General features: G+C 45.4%; 2 protein-coding genes across 3 annotated transcripts; one reads left to right on the top strand and one right to left on the bottom strand.

The window, feature by feature from the left end:
- Nucleotides 1-516: 516 nt before the first annotated feature.
- gpr142 (G protein-coupled receptor 142) lies at nucleotides 517-8,427 on the bottom strand. Of its 2 annotated transcripts, XM_046376635.1 has the most exons (3): nucleotides 8,197-8,427; nucleotides 4,877-5,031; nucleotides 517-4,013 (listed from the first exon to the last, which is right to left on the bottom strand). In XM_046376635.1, the coding sequence occupies exons 2-3, from the start codon at nucleotides 5,013-5,015 to the stop codon at nucleotides 3,058-3,060; spliced, it is 1,095 nt and encodes a 364-aa protein (XP_046232591.1). In that variant the 5' UTR covers nucleotides 5,016-5,031; nucleotides 8,197-8,427; the 3' UTR covers nucleotides 517-3,057. The 2 variants fall into 2 exon arrangements, with proteins under 2 accessions (XP_046232591.1, XP_046232592.1); XM_046376636.1 differs by lacking the exon at nucleotides 8,197-8,427 and having other exon boundaries at nucleotides 4,877-5,365.
- A 6,318-nt stretch (nucleotides 8,428-14,745) lies between these two features.
- Nucleotides 14,746-17,539, top strand: btbd17a (BTB (POZ) domain containing 17a; the record flags this gene model as incomplete). The annotated part of the gene is made up of 2 exons (XM_046378087.1): nucleotides 14,746-15,167; nucleotides 16,340-17,539. Coding segments are annotated over 2 exons (1,497 nt in total), but the record flags the coding sequence as incomplete, so codon positions are not given.
- Between the last annotated feature and the right edge of the window lie 1,657 nt (nucleotides 17,540-19,196).

Raw genomic sequence — 19,196 nt, 5'->3', positions numbered from 1 at the left:
AGCGTCTCGTTCACGTCTTCATGTTTGGGCTTCACTGTGCAGAACGTGAGTTTGATATCAGAAAGCTGTTCTTCCTTTCATCTGTCTGGAGGGGATCTTTATGTCACCCACCTGACCTCCAGCAGGTTTTTACTGCTGCTGAATTCTGTCTTCGGTTCCATCCATCTGGCTCTTTGTGGCTGTCATTCGCAGTTTCCAGACATGAATCAGCCTCATTTTCAGTGTCTGCCGTCACTTCAGTGCCCGACTCTGACCTCCACATTCTCCTTCCTGAGATCACCCCACATTATGTCATCTGTGGAGGTCTTTAAGGCAGTTTTGGCATTGACCCAAAGCCCCAGAGAGACATTAGAGGACAGTAATCTGCTGCAGAGCATCCCATTCTACAAGGCCTAAATCATTACTGTTACAGTGTTATGTACCGTTTGTGTTACAGTTTGCACTGTGTTGTACGTCTACCTGAAGTCTTACCTGTGAAGCAGACAGACTGTACGCAATCAACTGCACCAGTCCTGTGCTAAACATTTATTTCATCTCCATATCAAACTCGGTTCTTACAAACACCGTCACACTGGATAACAGTTATACTCATGTCCAAAGAAAGTGATGTAAACTATGCACATGAGGACACACAACAGGTCAACACGCAGGAGAACGAGCCTCTGAACATCTCAAACTGATTTTTGACTGCACGCCAATCGATTCGCGTCAGACTGTTCGACGTTAACGCCAAACCAGGTGGTAGAGAGACACAATTTAAATGGTTGTACCTGTTTTACGTTTTCTTAAGCAGTAAATGTGAAAGTGCATACAGTGTTTGCTGCAGAACTTATCAGATGGTATGTTCAAGGACTCTTATCATATATATATATATCAAAATCATATTACACAGCATTAAAATAAGAATTAAAAAAAACTTGCAGCTAGCATCTTAAAATGCACTGGTTGCTTAGAAAAATCCTCAGAGACTTTAAGAGTAATGTTCATGGGTTTCATTATTTCAATGAAATAACCTTCCAAGTTTTACTTACTTATTTTACTGCAGTAAGACTTGATCTATTTTCCCTGAAAACCTTCTCCTCAACCACACTGTGATGTCATGTTTTACATCATCTTAAACTGACTGAACAAACCAGCAGAGCTCACATGAAACACAGTGAAACATGCACATCAGAGCCGACCGCTGAGGCTTGTGATTCTGGGAGAAGGACAAATTTCCAGGATATGTTTTAAGTACTTTGTTGAACTGCATCTGACAGGATACACTTGTCGCTCTCTGCCGTGTTTTGTCTTCTCATCTGGTGCCTTCTGGCACCTGCTGGGCAGCAGGCAGGCCTGAATAGGTGAGGAGTGGGGGGACGTAACCAGGTGTTTGAACAGGCACAAAGGACAGGTGGCAGACAGACGGGGGACGTGTGGCTGCTGGGGTTTACCTCCCACCGCCCTAACAGCTCTGTAGGAGTGTGAAAGCTCCGTTAAACTCTAATCAGTTCCTGCTCTGCCATCTTAGTCTTGCATTATGGTCTTAACTGTTTATCCAGTCATCTCCCGGACCCCCACTGTTAACCGGCGTAAGGTCGTGGCGGCTCCACGCTCCCTCACACCCCCCTCTGTTACTGTCAGGCAGCAGGAGACGTCTTCAAAGAAACAATTCGTATCTGCATCTGTGTGCGAGCTCTCAGAACTCAGTGTGGTTCGGACGCCGGGCGACGTGAGCGGACTGATGAACGCCGCAACCCTTACTGTTACAGGAAACACAACGAGGACAGTGGGAGGATGGGGGCAGGCAGGCGGCCTCCAATGGAAACGTTAACCCTAAAAGGGCAGTCAGAGGAGTAAATGGAGGAACAATGTAAACCTCGGGAGGACGATGTGCATACATCCTGTATACTGAGGGCTACTTGAGACTACATTAAAAAATGTTTGTGATGACACAGAATGATTAAGTTAGGATGCTCTAAGTGGAAAGTTCCTCGTGGGATGATGTGTTGCTGTGGGTTTGTCATTGTGAGGGACCTGTTTCACCTGCAGAAATGAAAATGTACACTTTTATGTTTACGCTTTACGTTTAGAAACTGAGCTGTCGGGCTGTTTAACAGAACATCAGCATGAAAGATGAGCCTGGCAACATTTCCTGACAGCACAAATTGGAAATAAATGCAGGTTAGCCGTCTGAAGATGATGATCGCTCTCTTATTGTTCACAGCACTGATACAACAAGTGAAACAGCACAGTTTTCACTTTTCATCAAACTGCATTGATGTTATGTGAGAACTGGTGCTGTAGCAAATGGAAATGTACCAGCTGCTCTGTGTGTGTGTGCAGACCACCAGGCTAATCTGTGGTTTGTTTAGCCAGAGCTGAGGCCATGTTGGTGATGTAGCAGAGGGTCTGTTTGAAGAGCAGGTCTTCACTCCTGCTGCTTTAACAGCAAACTTTCATTTAAGGCTCCATCGAGTTGCATATCATGAAAACTAAACACTCGCCTTAGCAGCTGTGGTTTCTGTGCCTGGGAGCTCGCTGTGCAGACCAACTACGATTTCTTTGCTCAGTTGGCTGTGCTTAACATTGTGTTCTGCAGAAAAAGCAGCCATTTCCAAAGAAATTCTCTTTCCTCCCTCTTTGTCGCCGTGGATGTCAAAGCAGGACAGGGCAGATGAAAGGATTAAAATGATTTTGCTCACTTTTCCCCCCTCTGTTTCAAACCACCGAGGAAACTAACTGTTAATCTCTTCTTTTTTCTCCTAACAATATAAAAATATTCTGTCACATTATACCGTATGTGGAAAAGAAAAAATACCATAAAGAAACTTAAGTTTTCTTGTGAACAAAAAATAAAATAAATACGCTGTCATCTTATCTGATTTAGATGGACAAACAACACGGAGTGACACATTATAATTCAAAAGACATACTTCTTGCAAGTTCATTCAAGGCCCTTTGAGACTGGCAGCTGTCCACGGTCATAGCTGGAACGCAGTGTGGGTCCCTGGGGTCAGAAGTGCTTCAGGACCGTGGGACGATGGGTGTTTTGGATTAAGAGGAGGGGCCACGAGGTCATGAAGGCTTTCTGGCCCTGTGAGGTGACAAGGGGGTGCAGTCCCTCTGTGAGCGCTTGTTCCCACTGTACAGAGAGGAAATGGAGGCGTTGGTGGGGGCCTGCGGTTGGGGCAGAGCGCGTCGAGGATACAACGGCCCCCCTCTGAGCAGCACGACGTCCCGCACGACACTGCGGAAGGGCTTACTGACGAAGCAGTAGAGGAAGAAGTTCACGGCCGTGTTGAGCATAGCCAGCATGTTGGACAGATCGTAGGCCAGGTGGACGCGCCAGTCTCTGTGAACCGAGGACACGTACAGATGGTAGATGACCACGACAGTCCTGGGGGCCCACAGCACAGAGAAGACGGAGGTGATGGCCAACAGCATGGCCGTGGTTTTCCCAAGCCGCCGAGGAGGCGCAGACTTCGGCCCGCCCTCCTCCTGGCAACACTGCTGCCTCTGCCTCACCCTCAGCGTGTGGATTATCAAAGAGTTCAGCACTAAGAAGATGCTGCAGGGCAGGAAGTAGATGATAGTTACATGAGTCCATATGAGGACGGTGTCCAGCGCTGTGGGTGGGTGGCTGTTCCTCCACATGTCTGACCACCAGAAGAAGGGCAGGCCCGAGGCCAGCGATAACGTCAGCACCACCAAGATGATCTTCCTGGCCCGGGCTGGGTAGCTGATCTGGCGGTGGAGCAGGGGGTGGCACAGCGCCACATAGCGGTCCACGGTGAGGGGGACAGTGGACCAGATGGAGGCGTGGTTGGCGGCAAACTCGGCAGCGCTGACAGAGTGCAACAGGAGTGAAGGGACTTCGCGGTGAAAAACCGCCGTCTCCAGCAGGAAGCCGACAAAGATGATGAAGAGCTGGGAGAGGATGTCTGAGCCTGTCACCGCCAGCAGGTAGTAGTACAGAGCTTTCTTGGTGCGGGATGCGAGTCGGGACAAAGCCACCGCTGTGAGGATGTTCACTGAAACAAAGCGTACAAAACAAACACAAAGTTGGATTCTGGATGTTTGGCAGAAGGTAATCCTGCTTTTTTAAAGGTTTGTCTCTTTGCTGGACATCCAATGCAGTATCTTTCTATACTTCATCTGCAATCTGCTTTTTTGAACAGCAGCAGGATGTTCTCGCTGCAGCTATTTGGATAAGCAGTGTGAAGACCCCGCAGACGCACAGCTGTTTACTCTGGCCCACAGGCCTTTCAATTCATTTCCCTTTGGGGACAATTACGTGACTCCTTTGAATGCCCCAGTGACACATCTGCTTATTGTGAACACCACTCGGTCTAAATCCCTGATGGATCAATATGAAATCAAATAATAGGCAAAGTACAATAATGAGAGCAGTGCAGAGGTGGATGCTGTCCACATTGTGTGACAGCTGACTCGATGGATGGATTAATACTCAGAATCTAAGCAAACAGATAATCAGATTAGATTATTGTAAACTGTGAAAAGAGCCATCACGTGCTCTCTCACAGGTCCATCAGAGGACTGTAATGTACCTCTAACACACTGGTGTATTGATTTCTTCCATCTTGTGCAGTTCCCACTTCTCTTATAAATGGATGTCAATGCAGCGATTCAAACTGTAATCACTTTACACTCTGACTGTGATTCAGTGCAAACGCAGCAAATCAAATCATGTGGTGCATCAGTTAATATTCTGACCTTAAAATGTCACTTTATCTCCCCTGCACAGGGACGGAGACAGAAGTCCTGGTTGCACAGTAAACCAAAACCATCTCGTATGAGAGACAAAACGTTTTGTGTGTTTTGGGTGAACCCACCCTGCACACAGTCCTCACTACGTGGCCTCCCGACAGCGTACCTGGTACTCCCACACAGAGCAGAACGCTGTAGTAGACGACAGGAATGAAGCCCAGGACACACTTGGACTTCTGCAGCTCCTCAGGTTTCAGGCCCAGCTCCCGGTGGCCGGACGCTGTCACATTGGGCCAGTCGATCATGACCTTGACGTTTCCCCTGGAAAATAAGACGAGAAATATTTTGAGGACTCGGAGTCAGTGTTTTCCTTTAGAAAGCAAAGGGGAGACTGATGACTTGTTAGACTGTGCACTTCAAGGATGAGTCTGGTGATATTATTATTTTTTTTGTCATCGTTAAATCCTACCATAAGGCCAAAACCAACAATGATTTAATCCTAGCAAATATTGTTATCGTGATATATCTTCTTCCTCTTTCATACAGATGATGAGCTGCTGTATGTTGCTGCATCTTACATTTGAGTATGAGCGAGGTTACGTCACAACGGGTTTTCAGAGATAAACTGTGGAAACAAAACGTCAGTCAACTGCCCACCGAGTTTGGTCTCAGTCAATTAAACTGCAGCTTCACAACAACAGATGGGCTGACAGCGATGACCCCGTCACCCTCCACCCTCCCCGGAGTCATTATCATCCTGTCGCCCCGTCTAACCTTTTCACCTGGGAGCCATCCATCCTGTTTTTCTCCGTCTGTCTCCTCTCCTGATTTACTTCACTCGTCCATGAAGCCATATTTGGACTGCGTTATCTCACTCACAAACCATTTGTAGATGCTTAACCAACATCAGCATCATCATGGCAGCCACACGTCAGTGAAACTGGCCAGTTACTGCCATTGTAAAGGCTATTAAAGTGCCAAGACCCTGCATGTGTATCATCTGACTGGCACATTTTATGGTCTGCAGCAGGAATGTGATCATAAAATTGGACAGTATCAAATATCTTAGTGCATGGCTACTTTTGTTCTGCTTAGCACCGTAAACCAAAAAGCAATCATAAAGATGAGTGGTGTAATTAAACGTTGTTGTGTATACATGCCTCCCCACTTACAACATAACTGAATTTACATTTTCATTCAAAAAGCTATTCTGGCCTTTAGTTGGCACTCAGCTGACCGAAACCTGAATGATTTACGCTTGTGTTTGTGCTTGGGCTTTAAATGACGAGACGTTAAGCGAGATCAGGAAGGCTGATGCGTTGTGGCCATCGGTGTTGCACATGAATGCACTAAAAGAGTGCGTTCAACTGGCAATTCAGACGCAGCCACCGGTGCCACTGAAGTCAGTTCACACAAATATTTGAAGGACTTTTAAGACCAAATCAGTACAGATTTCAACAAGTATATCCTCACATTTGTAGGTAATTCTGCCAACCAGGGTCTGAAAAAGCCCCACGTCAGTTGAAGAAATTGCAGCCATTTAGACTTCATTCAGAAATGAATATGAACCAGTTCATGTTTAAGACTGTGAACTTTTCATTGTGAATTTTGAGCTTGCTCTTATACAGAGTTAGCAGCTGTAAGAATTTTGCTCCTATTGTAGGATCGATGAGGCTCATGTGATGAGTTGACCTCGCTGTGGGATTATTATGTCAGCTGTCATTTTCAAGGTCAAGAGGCTCATTAAGAAAGAAAAACTGATGCCAGCCTCTGTGCTGTACTCTGCCAAATGCAGTCACGCTGTGTGCTGCCATTAACATTTAACTTCAGGACCGAAAATCTGTCTTTTATAACAGCCCTGTGTCACAGCTGATGTATTTGTCTCAGCTGTGATGCCTGTTGTGATCAGAAGTCTTCATCATGACACACACTCCCAGCGTTTTGGCTCAAAGACTTAAATCCAGGAATTAAATGACACTTCCTGAGAATGTGTTTTGTTTGCTTTGTTTATCGATGAAACCTTCTCACATTTCAATCCTTGTTATGTAACAACATCCCACGTGCTGAGATAGGATGTCCTATTCAGTATTTATAGGCATTCAGCTCCCATAGGAGGTGCAGATACATTCACCCCTACAGTGTTTTGACGTCACGTTATCAAAACCGATCGCGCTTTGTTTTGTGTGTTTGCTCTTGAGCACCACTACTGCTTGCACTTGTTCTAAAAACAGGTTCAAATGGCTTCTGCAGACCTGCTCAGGAGACAAGGCTGTGTGTTTCAGACACCTGACCTGCTTCCTCACGAGCTCCATCCCAGCAGAAGGTTATGAATGAGAAGGTTAGCCAGCACAACACAGCACAAGGGAGCAGCAGTTACTAATCAATATCTCTGCAGCCTCTTCGTCCAGGTCCTCTTTTGTTCTGGAGAGTTCTCCATCTCCTCTATTTGCTCCTCATCATGATTTTCCTGTTCAGACTAATCACCACATTCAGTCCCTCGGGGGCTACAGATTCTAGGTGGAAATGGATCTGTGCTCACTTCAGAGAAGCTTTATTAACTCCGCTCTCAGGCTGTTACAGTCTCCAGTCACAAGAGAAATGAGGTATACTGACATGACAGCAGAATAGGCTGATCTGCCAAGTGCCAGCAAACATGTTCTGAAAGAACCAGGACGGATGGCTGATTAGTCAGTGAAAAAGCCAATGCATGTTTATGATTAAGACTCTGGATGACCTTCCCAGGGTTGAGCTGCAGCTAGAGGCTATAGGATGTGTCTCTGCAGGGGGGCTCAGAGCCCAGGAAGCTGAACTGAACTTAATCTACGCTCCACTGAGACCTGTCAATTATTCATCAAGAGGCGACGCACCTGAAGCAACAGCAGAAGCACAACAGTACAGCAAACATGTTGCTGTTTCATGTGAGAGCGGGGGTGGGGGGCATCTTATGAGGAACGTAACAGCTGATTCAGGTTTTATCTTGGAAGTTGCAGAACAGGTTTTGTTTTGCCCAGATGGGAACTTGGTGGCTGACAGGCAACACTAAAATGTGGCCTCAGATAAATCTCGCTGCCGTTCAAAGTTCACTCAAGAGGCCAAAATTCTGCCCGGTGCTCAGTGTTGTTAGGAAGAAAGGATGCAGAAGTGCATTTTGGCACCAGAAAGTACAATCCAAATGTATTTTTCTTTGACTTAGGAGGTGAAAAAAGCAGTAACTCAGTAAGAATTCAGTGAACTTATTGTTAATACAAAAGTTCAAAACAATTTTTATTATGAAACAATTGAGGTGAGATAATCCAGACTCGCTCACTGCTTCCTTAAATAGCTTTCATAATGAGTTTAGTCCGCACAAACATCTGAAGGCAACGATGTATGAAAGTGCTGATTGCACAACAAACAGAAACATTTCATCTTTTTACAGCAGAACATCTCTTTTACATGAACAATGAAGTTTTCCTTTGCTGTATGTGGTCAGTCTCACCGTCTTACCTTCACATCCAGTTTTCACAGCGACTCTCCTCCCGGGTTACAGCCGGTCCTCTGCTCTGCTGTTCCCCCTACAGAGTCCCCCACATCGGTGCTGGACGCCCGCTGAGGAGATGTGAAGGAGGACAGGAGGAGGACAGGAGGAGGAGAAGAGGAGGAGGAGAAGAGAAGTCCAGGCAGCCAGTTCATCACTGCAACGAGTGAGCAGAGGGAGAGAGAAGAAATGAAGCGAGAAGGGAGTGAAAATATGGGGAGGGTGAGGGAGGGGGAGAGCGAGAGGGGGAGGGATTGAACTGTGGATGGAAAGAGATGAACGAGGGAGGAAGCAGATCAAAAGAAAGAGACAAGAGAAATGCAGGAAACACTCATGGATGAACTACATGTAGTCTGACAGGGAATTAAAAAGTCTCAGGCTGCGTTCCAGTTCCAACTTATTCACACTGGAAAAATATGTATTGTCTGTTTTCAGTTGGTTTTAAGACTATTTATGTATTTATGAACTTATGTATTTATAAAACCAAACTAATTTTAGGTCAATAAAAATTCTGGCCTGATGACGGCACACTGGTGAAAAGCTAAAAACCGACTGACCAAATGACATGCCAACAACAGAGTTCATTAAAGTGTTTGCTGAGTACAATTTTTGTTTCAGAATTGGATAGTTTAATACCATTTTGTAGGTTTCTCCCTTACGACAACTAGCATGCTAACATGACATGGAAAGATAATAGTGATACTGATAATAGTACCAGCCTACAGATGTCATTCCTATAGAGCAGGGGTAGGGAGCTAAGTGTGTGTGTGTGTGTGTGTGTGTGTGTGAGACTCCTAATGGCTTTGAGGTTAATAAAAAACTGTAGGACGTCCGTAAAGACGATAGAGAGAGAGAGACAGTGAGGCTGTAGGCAGCAAAAATGGATGGATTTATAATGTTTTGAACAAAAATAAAATAAACTTTGAATTTGTAATCAACAATATTGTTGTTTGATTTAACAATCATTGTTCAACATGTTGAGACTGAGCCAAGAAACCATTTTAACAGGATAAACTGAATATCAACAACATGTGTGGGTCTGGGTAAAAAATGTCACTTTCACAAAAACTATTAAAATGGATTTTGGAAAAGAGCTCTTCAGACTGACAACCTATTGGAAAACAAAGAGGGGTTACATTTCACAAGGTTCACTGTTGAACCTGGAAACAGGATGGACTTGACCTAAACCTTTAAACCAGGACTGCATCTGTCCCCATAAGGCAGGCAAGTCCCCATAATGTGAGTGTGTAAACAGATTCATGTCCCCACAAAGTGAGTTAATACACGTCTGTCCAGGGAGCAAAGAAGAACAGCCAGCAGCAGCAGCAGCAGCAGCAGCAGCAGCAGCAGCAGCAGCAGCAGCAGCAGCAGCAGCTTCCTGATTTCATGTATGTATTCCTAACAGCAGCTGAAACTAACACAATTACGAGGAAATCAGTAAGATCAGTGTCTCTGGAAGCCGAGTTGTTGTTTTGTGGAAGACGAATGTGTCCCTGATTTAGCTAAACCCTTTGAGACAGCGCGTCTCATAACTGCAAATTGTTGACGATAGCAAAGCTCCAAAGCAAACAGCACATTAAAGGAGCAGATTTGAAGAACTAATTCATCCGTCAGTTCCTTTTGTTGACAAACCATTTGCAAACCTGCGGCCTGCGTGAGCTCAATTTGGCTTCGTTCACCCTGCAGCTGCACATCATTTGATGTGTTTATTTGACATCATGTTATGCGTCTGACTTTACGCTGCAGCAGGGGTCACTCAGGCAAATAATGAACCTCAGAGGTCGACCATCACGCTCAGGCATGACTCATTATTGATCGGACCTGCTAGACAGATGATGCTGAGGGAACAAATGAGGATCAAGCCGGACTCGAGAGGTTACGCTTAATGTTTCTGCTTCATGAATGTAATGCAGCAGTTGATATTCATCAACACGGTTGACAGAAATTTTCCTTTTATGGGCACGAATGACCTTAGAAAGCCCAGTGTGTGTCACTGAGGCAGCACCTTCACAAGTCAGTGGAACGAACACTGATTGTACTCTTTCCCCCTGAACACCACAGCCAGATGTTGTATACAGCCAGTGGGTGTGGGTGGCTTTTTTGTCCAGTGTGGAGGTGAGACGGGTCTCACACACACGGCCAGATGAAACATCAGGAGTCAGCAGCTAAAATGACGCGTCGGCTGCTTCCCACCACTGAAGCACTGAAGGCTGAAAGCATCACTGCTGGGGATTATCTGTGAAGTAAACATGCTTTTGGTACTGAAAATGTTTTGCCTGTGAAGTTTCTCTTCATAAGATTTAAGAAAATATCATTTAAAGCATGTTGTTGGCCTACTTTTGATTTACAAGATATAAATGTTTGCATGGTTTGAAATACCTGATAAAGCGGCATTAAAGGAGCTCATCGATGAGGGCGTAGGACTAAAAACTACCCGTTGTGAAGAAAAGACAAAAAAATTAACGAAGCTCATTGATTTGAACATAACATGACAAATAAAGAACAACTGAAACTAAAACGGTTTTATCTTTTAAACCATGGGTGGAATTTACATGTAGTTTGTGAAGGAGAGTTGTGAGCGATTGACAAGTTAAGGGAAAATGTGTGCGTTTAAAATTCTCTTTCATGCTGGAGATAGAAAAGTTTCATACCTGAAATCATTTCAGAAATGGAAGCTAAACCACAAATTTGTATGCATCTCACTTATTTAGATGACGAAAAACTCAATCAGCCAATTTTACACCTGCAGAATCCACCTGCAGCCCAACCCAGATTCACAGTCAGTTTCTCTCCGCCTGCATTCAGCTCATCCCTCGGAAACGAGGGGAAGACAAATCGTCCTCTGCAGCTAATGGAGCTGCTGCAGCGAGATAACCTGATGCTGAGGCAGAGCTCGCCTCGCAGGTCGCCTCAGCCTGGACGGCCGCCATAACCTCCAAACTGTCACTCTGTGCAGCTTTCAAGCTATAAGAGTCTCAGTGGCTGAAACATGAGCGGCTCTCCAGACAAACTCTGCCATCTTATCTCTGCTCAGCCTGTCTGTGACAGGCTGGAAAATCTCACAACCTTCATTTCTGATTCATTGTGTTTAATCCTTCATCCTTCAGTGATGCTTTTTTGTTCTTTAAAGTCTGCACGTCTCTGAAACACAGATTTTATTCCTCAAATACGTCTTTTGAATGCAACCAAAGTTGGCAGATGTTTTCTTTCTCTTTGTATTTATGTCTATTTATTTACGTACACTTCAACTCTATTTTTTTTCTCTATTCTTTAGGCAGAATTTAAGCCACCACGTATGAAAACTTGCTGGTTAAATGAAGGCTACTCTGAGAGCAACAGAAAGCACTCCGGTTGTCCTTGCAACAGCAGCAGCAACAATAAAAGCGCTTGGAAGAGAAAACACAGCTTGTCACTCGCAGGACTGTCAGGCTGCTTGCAACTTGCTCTCATGGTAACTGCAGAGCCTGCAACTCTGAGCTCATCTGGCTTATCTTCTTGACTGATATCACATTTCCTCAGGATTTTCTCAAATCATACCAAAGCAGTGACTCTAACTGGCACAGATGCTGCATTATTCACTCAATTAAGACCTGAATTTGACTGCTTTTAGTAAAAGAAACAAGCACAAATGGTTACAGAATTACCTCACGTTAACGGGAGGACTGAGGCTTCAGATTATCACAGATAAAGATTTCAAACTGTAAGGATGTGGGAGTGTGCAGGAAGGCTTCCTCTGAAGCGTAGGAGCAAAATCACAAATGTCATGCTCGTTGTTGTTTTTCAAAAATAAATGAATTTAGAAATAAAAATCAGGAAGAAATACAGTACAGTTTGGTACATTTTTAAACATTTTTGTCTTCTACTGTGAAGCACTTTTTAAGGGTTTGAACTCACTGGTTTATGTGTGTTTTAATGCATTTATTGTCTGTTGTTCACTCACCTCAGCAGGTGAAGTTTACAGATTATTTTGTTTCGTTTTTATTTTAACATTTCTTTGCGTTTCTCTCCATCGAGTCTGCTCAGAGTCGAGCGCTGCATCCTGTCGAACACGGTTTGAGTCCTGACTGCTGGTGAGATGCAGCTTATCTGCCCTCTAGTGGACACACCGTGTAAACACAACTTTCACAGTGGGCGACTGATTGAGTGCAGTCTGCAGATTATGGCCTGCTGCTGCGGTTACACAGGCATGGATGTTATCCAGTAAAATCACAGAATATTAAAGGGTGAGTTCACCCAAAGTACTTCTAACTTCTAGTTGTATTTAGTCAAGCAGATCATTTAAATTTTATTCATCTTGAGTGTTTATAGGGACAATGTTTTTTGTATAAAGCAGCTCCAGCTAAAATGCATTAAATCAGAATTCCTCTATTTATTAGAATAAAGGAATTCTGATTCTGATTAAACGTAATTTTACAAACCTGTGAGGGGCAAAAATGAAATTACATTCACTTCTTTGCCTTGTTCTGGCAGAGGGTGCAGGCAGTGTAATTCCTGGAGGTGACCCCCCCACCCCACTATAGGAATATAAAGAGTGAGAAAAGTCCAAGTTATGTGCACACTGGAGGCCACTGGGTGAACCTGTGGGCTACCATGCAGACAAACAGACAACCTTTCTGCCCAGACTCAGACTGGGATAAAGAACTTGTTCAGTTGGATCACAATCGACTCAACAACACTGAGAAGTCAAACAGATCATAAACGTGATGGATATCAGAGTCTTTACTGCTGGCTTTAGTCTTGAAACGAGCTTGGAATTCAGTTTCACTTTCCAAATGTTTAAAAGAGAATATTGATGGCATAACTTACCCTCACACCCCCTCGATGAAGCGTGCTGTAGCCCGAAGCTGTGAATGAATCGTCACACACATGGGCTGAATTGGGTGAACACACTGACACAAATAACTGCATGTGGCGTCTGTAACTGCTGCCTAAATACTTCTGCTTCAGTGCTTGCAGACAGCATTGATCGTAACAGCTGAGAGTGTTCAAATCAAACCAGGGATAAAGACTCTCACCTGACCTGAAGTTTGATAAAATAAGAATGTTTTTAGTCAGTCAGACCCTGAACACACCAGCTGTTCCTCACCCTCCCAGTCCACAGCTGTCTGAGAGTCCCCGCGGCCTCCCCATTCAATCAATGTGGCTCAGCAAGCGTTAATACCCAAGGACAGGAAAGTCAGAGTCAAAGTGGTAGTCATGGAAACAAACCAGGCCTGTTTCCACCCACCAATCGATGAGGTTCTGTGTGTGTGTGTGTGTGTGTGTGTGGTGGGCCGGATGTGGCGAGGAGAACCCCTGTCCCACATTCAGACCCAGACTGAGACATCAGACGCAGTGACGGAGGAACACTGAGAAAAGATGCTGAAACAAGTCGTCCAAATCCAGCTGTGCTTGGCTCTCTGCCGGCACGTCGGGGCGGCCGCCGCAGGTAAGCTCAGACGTCACTCAGCGGGATGGCGTTTTACTGAATAATTTGTACTGTGACCTGGTTTTAATTTGAGACATGTTTAAGAATTTACTGAGTGTTTGATTTGAAATGATGAACTAATGACCATAATTATGGAAATAAATGTGTCATTTTTCAGGAGTGCATTTAAAAGATTGGTTCACCCAAATTACAGAAACTAATATCCACTGTGAATAACTTTAACTTTAATAACTTTCTACCAAAGAAATGCAATAAGGGGCCGTATGAAAGTTACAGCCAGGGAAGGGACGTCCGTAACAGAGGAGAGGACGGTGTCACGGCAGAGGACTGTCTTCAGTTCGTTCGTTCACCACACTACAGATGCAGAGTTGATCAAATATGATGATTTGCTTTAAATGGAAGCACCCAACAGTTTATTCGAGTTCTGCTGAATTGGCAGTTGTCAATTATCAGTTCACTGACAAAAAATCAACTGGCAACTGTTTTGATAGTTTAACTGTTTTCTGAATTTTTAGTTTGTAAAAGAGAAAATAATTAGCAGAATCCAGAATGAAAAGAATCATTAGCTGCAGGCCAACAGTCACAGGGGACACGTTTGAGTACCTGAAGTACATTTTCCTGATTATTCCTGCTTACATTCAGTTAAGTAACATTTTCACTGCAGGGCTTTTTGTGTGTTTTATCAGTACGTTTACTTTACTTTTAAACGATGTGGTTCCCTCCTCCACCTCAGGCTGTAATAGCTAACAAAAATGTCAGTATTAAAATTTAGAAAAATTCAGAGTAACATTCAGTAAGTTCTGTTTTTATGAGGGGGAAAGGAAGTGCCAATTATTTATCATGAATCAGAAAGAGGAACTGCACTTGGCTAAGGCTCACATCCCGGCAGTTACAGGATCAGTGTGGTCTGCAGAGGAGAGGAGGAGGTGGAGGAGGGGTGGTGTGCTGCAACCGCCTCAGCTGAGACAAAGCTTTAATTAAACGTGACCCACAATCCCTCATTATCCTGACAGCGAGTGCAGCTGGACTGATCAATGGCATGGATTTGGAAGATGCTGACCTGCTATCTGCCCCCACAAATAACTGACATGCAACCTCTGTGCGTCTCCCTGAGAAAGTCAGCTTTTCATCCTGCTTGAAGTCATCTTTTACATCCTTAGGGGCCTTCTTGCAGCAAACCGACTCCCATCTCATAAGCTGTCTTCCTCCCCCAGGCGTGCTGAGAGTCGACGGGGCCCAGGAAGGAGGTGTCGGCGGCGGGGACACCATCAGCCACTCCCTGGCCCTGGTGCAGCGTCTGGAGGCCCTGCTGGCTCAGGGGAACGGCAGCGACGTGTCCCTCAGGGTGGAGACTCCCAGCGCGGATGAGGTGAAGCTGATCCAGGCCCACTCGCTGGTGCTCTCGCTGCAGAGCCCCGTGTTCGAGGAGATGCTGCTGGGCCGCAACAGCAGCAGCATGCTGGTCCTGAAGGAGAGCTCTGACTGCGCTGCTGCGTTTGACAAGTTCATCAGGTGATCGTACACCTTCATCACAATGTGAGGGAGGCGTGTCCTTAGGGTCACATCAAGCTGCAGCTTTTCCCCATTTGATTGAGTTATCACGCCCCCTAGAGGGGCGACTCGTGCAACTGCAGCCCTAAAGCTGAGAATCAATGATGAGTTCAACACAAAGCAAACTGATCAGTCAGGGAGCTGCCGGGTTGCTCAACAGCAGCTCCTGTGGTGAAGCAGTAAGGCAACGTGGAGCCTGTGTGCCGCAACAGCAGTCAATAGCAAAATCTATTTTTATCACAGAAGACGTTGATCAAAACCTGAACCACAGGAGGCCTGCCAGAAAAATGTTCCATCTCTTTCCAGAAAATCTTCCTGTTGGCTCCGTAAACTGGAGGGCCAAAATGAAAAAGGTTTTTCACCCGTAACAGTTTGTAAGCAGCTACTTTGGGGTTAATGACAGACAAAAACAGAAAAATGATTGACATTTGTCAATATTTTCATGTCAAGTCATTTTTGTTCAAATCAGTCCCTCACTAGGCTTCACAATCAGTACTGGGTACTGGGTCCTCAGACCCTCCAGTCAAGTGAGGAAAAACTCCCCCCGAATAAACCTGTGAAGTGGAGGTCAGAAGAGGAAGAGGGATTCCTCTCCCAAATTAACAACAAATCAAATGTGTAATTTCAATAGAGTTGACTGACAAACTGTTATGACCGAAGTCTGCAATTCTGCAAAGTCGTTTTTGCCTCTTTTGGCTCATCGCTTTGCTTTTACGGCACATGTGGTGTGTGGCTCAGCCTTACGGTGTTTTCCAGAAGCTGCAGACAGCTGTAGCTCTAATCACTGTATCACAGCGGAGAATTCAGCAGCTGAAGAGCCAGATGTTTTTCCTCTGGAGATGGTGGAGACCAAAACAGAGCTAGAACTCCACTCCAGTGGGATGATAGCGTTGCTGTATGTGTAAACATTTGAGCCATGGCAGCTTTCTGTAGTGATAAGGTGTACCAGGTTTGTGTTTTCAGCTTGTTGTGGTCAGACACAAGTTATTGCAGCTTTGAAAAACATTAATGGAACAGTCGTTTCGAGCTAAGTGGTCATCTATCTTTTCAGGTTTTCATTTTACAGAAAAATAAAAGACATGTTGTGCTTCTTGTACTCTTAGATCCAACCTCTACTTCCTCTCTCTGAGCAGGTATCTGTACTGTGGAGAGATTTCTCTGCGTTTGGACCAGGCCACACCTTTACACAAGCTGGCCACAAAGTATCAAGTGACGGGTCTGCAGCAGGGCATCACCCAGTACATGACCCAGAACCTGGCACGGGACTCCTCCTCAGGCCACGTGGCGGGCTGGTATGAATACGCCCTGCAGGCCGAGGACCTGACCCTGAGGGACAGCTGTCTTCAGTATATGGCCTGGAACCTGTCCTCGGTGCTGCAGAGCGGAGAGTGGGTGACCATCAGCAGCCAGCTGCTCATGTCCCTGCTGCAGCGCTCAGACCTCATCCTGCAGAGTGAGATGGAGCTCTTTGCAGCACTGGAGGCCTGGATTATTCAGAACGAGCCGGACGGCCTGACAGCGGAGAACGCTTTGAGAGCTGTGCGTTACGCCATGATGCCACCACGGGAGCTCTTCCGCCTGCAGACCCAGTCATCAGTCCTGGCTCGCTATCAGGAGTCGGTGCGCGACCTGCTCTACATGTCCTACCAGTTTCACTCCGCATCGCCGCTGCACATGGCCAAATACTTTGACGTGAACTGCAGCCTCTTCATGCCCAGGAACTACCTGTCGCCAATGTGGGGGTCACCTTGGATCATCAGCAACCCCACGCGAGACGACCGCAGCATCAGCTTCCAGATCCAGCTGGGGCCTAGCGGCCACGACGCCACTAAGCGAGTGACCTGGAACGCTCTGTTCTCGCCACGCTGGTTACCCCTCAGCATGAGGCCGATGTACACGGAGACGGGCGCCATGCAGCCGACACGTGTGGAGGGAGGGCGTCCTCGCATCATCATCACGCCGGCCACATCCAGCGCGGATTTTGCGGGGGTGAACTTCCAGAAGACGGTGCTGGTGATGGCTCAGCAGCAGGGGAAAGTCGTGGTGAAACACGTTTACAACTTCCACCAGAGCACAGAGGAAAATGGCGATTTCTTGGCCGAAGCCGACCTGCACCGCCGGACGTCTGAATACCTCATCGACAGCTCCCTCTTTCTCCATATTGTGGTGAAGCCGTTGTACCAAACCCTCATCACTACCAAGAACTGACCCCCACCAGACCTCACCATGCTCAATGCGACCCTCTGAAGCGACATCTCACTCATACCACATCATGGGGGCGTGGATCTGAATCCTCCTCGTGTGTGATGTTTGGACCGTTCGTCTTGTCTCAAAACACGCCAAAGCCTGACTCATGACTGTCTGAGAGCATTTCATGAATCAAGCTGAGGTTAAAATCACGATGAAACTCGTCTCTTGAAGGATAAGTCCGGTGCTGTTCTGCATCTTAGGCACCAAATGTGGACTCAGCAACACCTGAAAAAAGTCCCCATCACATGTACTTTTCCCTCTTGTCTGCTTGACAGATACTACTGTGAACTTTAGTAAATTACTGAGCTGTAATTAAAACATTTAAACAATCTTATTTCTCAAAGGTTTTTGAAAAACATTCATGTCTTCAGTAGGAGCCAATGGGCTTGGAGCTGAGAGCCACAGACAGGAAGTCAGAAAATACCTTGACAGGCTAACAGATTTTTAGTTTTGGTCTTTTCATGTGATTTGTCGACTGTAAGAAAAACAGAGAATATCACCAGCTTCGTCCGGGACGCCTGAGGGGCGGTTCCCGCCACGCTCTCTTTGTGTTGTTCTTAAACATTGGTGCTATTAAACCCCATTTACAGTTAAGGGGTCACAGTCATCATTCATCGCCCAGTAAGCTCCAATTTGGTGATTTGCAGATTTAGGGTACAAAAAAAAGTTGCTAAGAGTGTTTTAAAAATAGTTGCATGTGACCAAGATGGAATCAATTTGTTTTAGCCTGAATAAGATTTTTGACCTGCAGGTCACTAAATCAGCGCTTACTGGGCGTCGCATGTTCATCCTGTTGAACCTCAGGTGCTCCAACAGGTACATTTTTACTTTTACTGTAGACATCATTAGTGTACAAAACCTTCGCAGTAGCTGTAGCTTGTGATTAGCTCATTAATGTCGTAGGAGTCGTTACCTGTACTGACTGATGCATTAATCAGTGTCACCTCTTAATAAAGATTCTTACTAAAGTTTTAAAAGTAAACTGATGCCATTTCACATCTTTTGCCTGAGTTAATTTCTTTAAGCGGCACATAATGACGAAGTGTTTAAAGTCTGATGTGACACCCGTGACCACCGCTGAACCCACACTGCTGGTCCAGGTGAGGAAAAAATGACCACATAAGGCCTTTGAATAGAGCGAAGAAGAGCAGCGGAGGAGGAGGAGGAGGAGGAGGAGGAGGAGGACCTGCTCCTGGAGACAGAACAGTAAAAATCACAGAATGACAATAAATTATTTTTCTTCAGGAAAAGCAGACTACCAACCTGCAAATATACTGTATTACAAGCCAAAGTCCTGCAATTTGAACGTACTTTGAATTAGACGATAAACGTGTAAGCAGAGTCAAAATGTGCTTCAGTCACTGAGGAGAAGCTAATGAGGAGATAAACGGAGTGAAGTGGACTTTAAGCGTCAGGTGAGAACAGAGCAGTAAAAAGTGTCCAAAGTCATACGAGGATAAAAATCTCCTGCTAAAATATCACAGCTTAGGTGGAAGAAATACTCTGATAATTTACCTAAGTACAAGTAGCATCTAGTAAAAAATACTTGTGAAAACTTCTACTTGATGTGATGTACTTACTGCGTTTCCACCACTGGATTAAAGTGAAACTCAGACACGTGACGACCAGCTGAGCAAAAGTCAAATGTAGCTGACATTAAATGCACTGAAGTATGAAAAGTACAAGAAGAAGCGCTTCAAAAACCAGATCTGAGTACAGGAGCTGAGTGGACGGACTCAC

Source organism: Scatophagus argus, chromosome 21 (assembly GCF_020382885.2).
Source record: "Scatophagus argus isolate fScaArg1 chromosome 21, fScaArg1.pri, whole genome shotgun sequence".
NCBI lineage: Eukaryota > Metazoa > Chordata > Actinopteri > Scatophagidae > Scatophagus > Scatophagus argus.
Note: the sequence above shows the minus strand (reverse complement) of the source record. Positions and strands in the feature narration are given on the sequence as shown.